The 5,000-nt window shown below is 46.6% G+C and overlaps 1 protein-coding gene across 1 annotated transcript in view; it reads right to left on the bottom strand.

Moving 5' to 3' along the window:
• sema4f (sema domain, immunoglobulin domain (Ig), transmembrane domain (TM) and short cytoplasmic domain, (semaphorin) 4F) overlaps positions 1–3,883 on the bottom strand; it is a 153,472-nt gene extending 149,589 nt beyond the window's left edge. The window contains exon 1 of the mRNA XM_063186270.1: positions 3,072–3,883. Coding sequence (XP_063042340.1) covers positions 3,072–3,162 — 91 coding nt within the window. The 5' untranslated portion in view covers positions 3,163–3,883. The remainder of the gene's footprint in view (positions 1–3,071) is intronic.
• Positions 3,884–5,000: the final 1,117 nt, after the last annotated feature.

The following is a 5,000-nucleotide window of genomic DNA, read 5'->3' as shown; positions in this document are numbered from 1 at the left end:
CAAGAGCGCATGCACTCACACACACGCACGCACGCACACACACACACGGTCCCTTGTCTGTTTGCCCTTCAAAAATGGAGATCCCTCCTCCAAGCACACCGTGCTCGGCGCTCTCTCTGGGGATGTTTATTCGCCTGCCTCGCATCTAGACCTTTATTGAATTGAAAAATAATACGGCCGATACGACGGACACACACTGAAGGCAAGAAATGCATTACGGACGAGTGGAGAGGCTGATGAGAGCAAATGGACTGAGCGAATGGACAGAGAGAGAGAGAGAGAGAAAGAGAGAGAGAGAGAGAGAGAGAGAGAGAGAGAGAGAGAGAGAGAGAGAGAGAGAGAGAGAGAGAGAGAGAGAATGTGTGAGTGAGTGACAGTCTGTGAAACATTGAGACAGAGAAAGAGAGAGAGAGACAGTCAGAGAGAAAAATTGAGCGCATTCATGGTATGCGCTATCTGAAAACTAACACCGTGCAGACACACGCACACACATACACCAGGCATGTGTGAGGAAGGCTCAAGGCTCAAGGCCTGTGTGAGAATAGACCACAGCTCAGAATCACATCAGCAGTAGCATTATCAAATGCCGGAATCTATCCGGCTATCAATTCCAATAACCTGCCCAGCCCATGGGGCCTGATGCGGGGGAAACGATTACCTGAAAACATATATGGCTTGGCGGCCGACACATATTTTCTGTGACTGTCTCATCTCACACAGATACGCCAGGGAGAGGAACACCTCTCACACAACCCGTCTCTCTCTCTCTCACTCACTCTGCACTCTGTGTGTGTGTGTGTGTGTGTGTGTGTGTGTGTGTGTGTGTGTGTGTGTGTGTGTGTGTGTGTGTGTGTGTGTGTGTGTGTGTGTGTGTGTGTGTGTGTGCGTGCTTGAGAGCATGCATGTGTGTCTTCGTGAAACGATTACCTGAAAACATATTTGGCAGACACATTTTCTGTCTGGGAAAACATAGCATGCAAAATGGCACGGAGAGGAACATCTTTCAACCTCTATTTCTGTGTGTGTGTGTGTGTGTGTGTGTGTGTGTGTGTGTGTGTGTGTGTGTGTGTGTGTGTGTGTGTGTGTGTGTGTGTGTGTGTGTGTGTGTGTGTGCGTGCCCTGGCTCTAATGACCCTTGTTAAGAACAAGGGTTCCCGGAGCCCGTCTCCCTGAGCCGTAATGTCACATCTTGTGGGAGCCCTTGGCTTCTCAGAGCCATTGTGTTTTCGGACGCTAATCGGGTTCATGTGAGAGGCATTAAGAGAGAGAGAGAGTCGCCCGCTAACCAAGTGAAACCGAGTGGGGTAAGGGAACTGAGGGTCAGGGCCTAGCCATGTGGGGCTGTTTTCTAACACACACACACACACACACACACACACACACACACACACACACACACACACACACACACACACACACACACACACACACAAGCACGCATACATGCACACACACACACACACGTGCGCACATAGACACACAGACATACACACTCTCAAACTCTCTCTCTCACACACACACACGCACACACACACACACACGCACACACACACACTTAGGCTTAGGCCTGTTTATGGTAATGTGGAAGTTTCCACTGATGCTTGATTGCGCTGCATGTGTTCAAGAGGTCATTAAAACAAAAGCTCCCTACTGCAATCCTGAAATCATGGTAAAAAGCAACTGATTCAGGCACTCGACAAGTGCCTGAAGCCTTTTGTAACCTACAGCATTCTGAGCGTGTGGCTTAAAACATTTTATGCAGAGTGAATGGCTGGAATTAGGCATTCATAAGATTGCTAACCATATGCTGTCTGCATTTTGCCTGGAATAAATATATCCAAATAAGCGTGGTTGTTGTAACTTGTAGAGCAGGGTTTTTCTCTCTGGCTTGACGCCCAGCTGTTTGGTTCACAAAAGAGCACAGAAAGTCACATTCAGCATCTGTTTCTACGGCGACATCTGCACAGGCCGGGGGGTGGAAGATTAGTAAAGCGCGCGCTCGGAATGAATTCGAAGCGTCCAACATAAGCGGGAATACTCGTTTTTCATGTAGAGCGTCAAGTCTTTCGCCAAGACATTGCGCAATAGATACTAAACAGGATACTACTAAACAAGACTCTTTAATCTTTTGTTTTTTTATTTTAGTTGAAGGGAGTGGCTACATTCTGAAGGCACATGGGGAAATGTTTATGTCTTCCGTGCATGGCATCATGACGCAAGCCACCCGGAGCAAATTTTACGCTTTTCGGCATGCATGGCGCATGCAAACATGGTCACATGGCGAGCTTGTTGTGGACGGTTCACAGGGCAGTGGCCACTGACCACTGGCCACTGGTATTAAAGTTCCAGCAAGTTGACCAGGGATGACTTTGGCCCTGGGTTCCCTCTGAAAATCTCCATATAATTCGTGGAAATTCGTGTTTTCGTTACAACAGGAATGAATATTAAAGAGCCGAGTCGGACATCGGAGGCAGTGGATGACCCGAGGAGGGCAACGCCGCCACAAAGGACTAATTGTAAGGGATTCACATTCCCATAAACCCATATTTATGGCTTGCTACTGACGTGACAGATCGGTCTGGCTTGCACGACAGACTGCTTGACAAAAAAGTGACAAAACAAAACCAGCCCGTTTTTCTCTGTGCGCATCATTGGCTACTATCCGAGAGTCATAAATTGCAAGCACTCCATTGGCATTGTTTGGATAAGCTCTGTCAACCCCAAACTGTTTACGTTTACGGTTATGAATGATGATGAATGAGAGTGTTGTAGAGGACGAGCACAGCGCTGCACCTGCTGTCACCAAACACAAAGCACCTTGCGTGTCTTTCATGTGCGAATGCGTTTTGCACATATGCTGACCGTCTGAAAAAGAGACTTTTTATTATGTTGGCTAATACTATACTCGGCTAATCTTTTAAGCAGTAAGCAGTCTGTAACTCCACCCCACCACTCGCACAGGTTTCGCACCTGCTTCCTCGCTCCTGATTCAAAAGACGCTTCGCCACAAAACACACACGCACACCCTCCCCTTCACAACGGCTCTTTCCGTAGTAGCGTGTGGGACTCACCTCCATAGCCGCTCAGCGTCGCCGACTCGGAGCAGAGGAGAAAGCACAGAAACAAAGCCCCAGAGAGGAGACAGTCCGTTGTAGTCTTCATGTTCCAAAAGATCCAAAACACAACGTCAAGTAGTAGCCTTTCTGGTCCGGGGTTATACCGTCCGGGGATCAGTTTCAGCTGCGGCTGACCATTCTCTCCCCCCTGGATCAGTCCGTTGGTCACAAACGTGCTATAAATTAATTGTGAAGATTATTTCCAGTTACACTTGCAGGATACTCACTTCATGCAAAAACCAAATGTAATGAAAATGTGAATGGGCAAATGGATAAGTCCAAATATGAGTCAAAAAGGCGCCCCGTTCTCTGCTCGGCATAGGCGAAATTCTCGCAATATCCTAGTCTACAGCACAACGCGGAGAAAAGTGCTATAATTGAAACAAATGAATGACAAAGGCGGCAAAACAGCAGAATGTGGAAACAAAGTTCAAAGTTCCGATGTGATTCGAAATAACTGCAATTAATTCTCGCGCTTGTCAAGGCAAGCTCTCTCGATAGAACCCTGTATCGCGCGCACACAACAGCGTTTACGCTCCTTTTAGGCGAGCTATTATAGTTGGTCCATTTAAATATCCAGGAACACGGTCCAATATAGTCCACTCAGTTTGCAATTCACGTAAAGAGGAACCGGTCCACATCCAACAGAGTAGCGTAACTCATTTCTCGGCAAAATGACGGATAAAAACAGAGCGTCCGGGATATCCAGGCAAGCGCTACGGCGTATCCATGAGCGAGCGTCTGTAGTAGCTGATTCCGCTGTCAAGACTATCGCCTCGCCCCGCCCGCTTGGATCGACGCCTCCAAACAACAGGTAAAAGACACGTCACACACATGCTATGGACATTAAGCTATATTATTCCAACACATCTGTTGTATAATTAACTTGGATGTTAAACTTAATAAGACCAGATAGATTGAGGTGACAAGTGAACAATACACACCTAAAGACAGATTGCTATAAGATAATAGCCTAACTATATCATTATTAATAGTCTATTATGTCATTTAATATAGCCTATCTACAAAAGATTTTTTTCTTACCGGGGCTTGAAATAATTAACAAAAAATGTTGGGCTAATTATCTCAACCACAATTAACTACATCAGAGCGCATCAATTATGTTCATTGGGTTTGCCAAGGGTCTCTGAGTGACAAATGCCATGAGTGTAAATAAAAGCCATGACGGGAATGAGAGGTTGTGTGTTGTTCTGCTTGAGGAGAGAGAGATAGGGACTTTGGTTAAGACAGAGCCCCGGTGTCCATCTGCCCCTGTAATCCGCGCGAGAACAACGGCGATCACAGACGCCGGTGCCTTCAGGATTTCACGGGGCGCTTTGTGGACAAAGGACGAGGCTGCGGCTAGATGTGTGTGGAGGCGTGGATGGGGGGTCAGAGGTGAAGGCGCGAGCACAAATAAAGCCAAAAAATACGACCGCGGGATTACAAGGCTATAAATGCCTTGTAAGATTACTTTTCACAAATCAAGGTTTCCCAGGGAGCTGAAAGGTTCTCCAAAACCCCCTTATTATAGAGCAAAGAATGATGTGTGTGGCACTGCATACTCTGAATTGGGCAAAAAGCGCCCTCTACCGGACAGGTACCCGTGATGGTTAGGCCACTTGTCTGCGGAGATTACAACCAGTAGAAAAAAAAATGTCATAGATTAGATAGAAGGAAAATACAGAACTGTGTGTTGCAGAGCTTTCTATGTTGATGCTGTCTTTTTATTAAAGAAATGCAACTTCAGCTCAGAATCAAGGGGGGGAAATCAAATGAATAACTATCTTGTTTTTTCTTTGCTTTTACTGTAGCGTTCACATAGGCCAATTAGCTACCTAGAGAAAGCATGTTACAGACAGTCGACAGATGGGCTTAATCAGG

Source organism: Engraulis encrasicolus, chromosome 21, assembly GCF_034702125.1.
Source record: "Engraulis encrasicolus isolate BLACKSEA-1 chromosome 21, IST_EnEncr_1.0, whole genome shotgun sequence".
Classification (NCBI taxonomy): Eukaryota; Metazoa; Chordata; class Actinopteri; order Clupeiformes; family Engraulidae; genus Engraulis; species Engraulis encrasicolus.
Note: the sequence above shows the minus strand (reverse complement) of the source record. Positions and strands in the feature narration are given on the sequence as shown.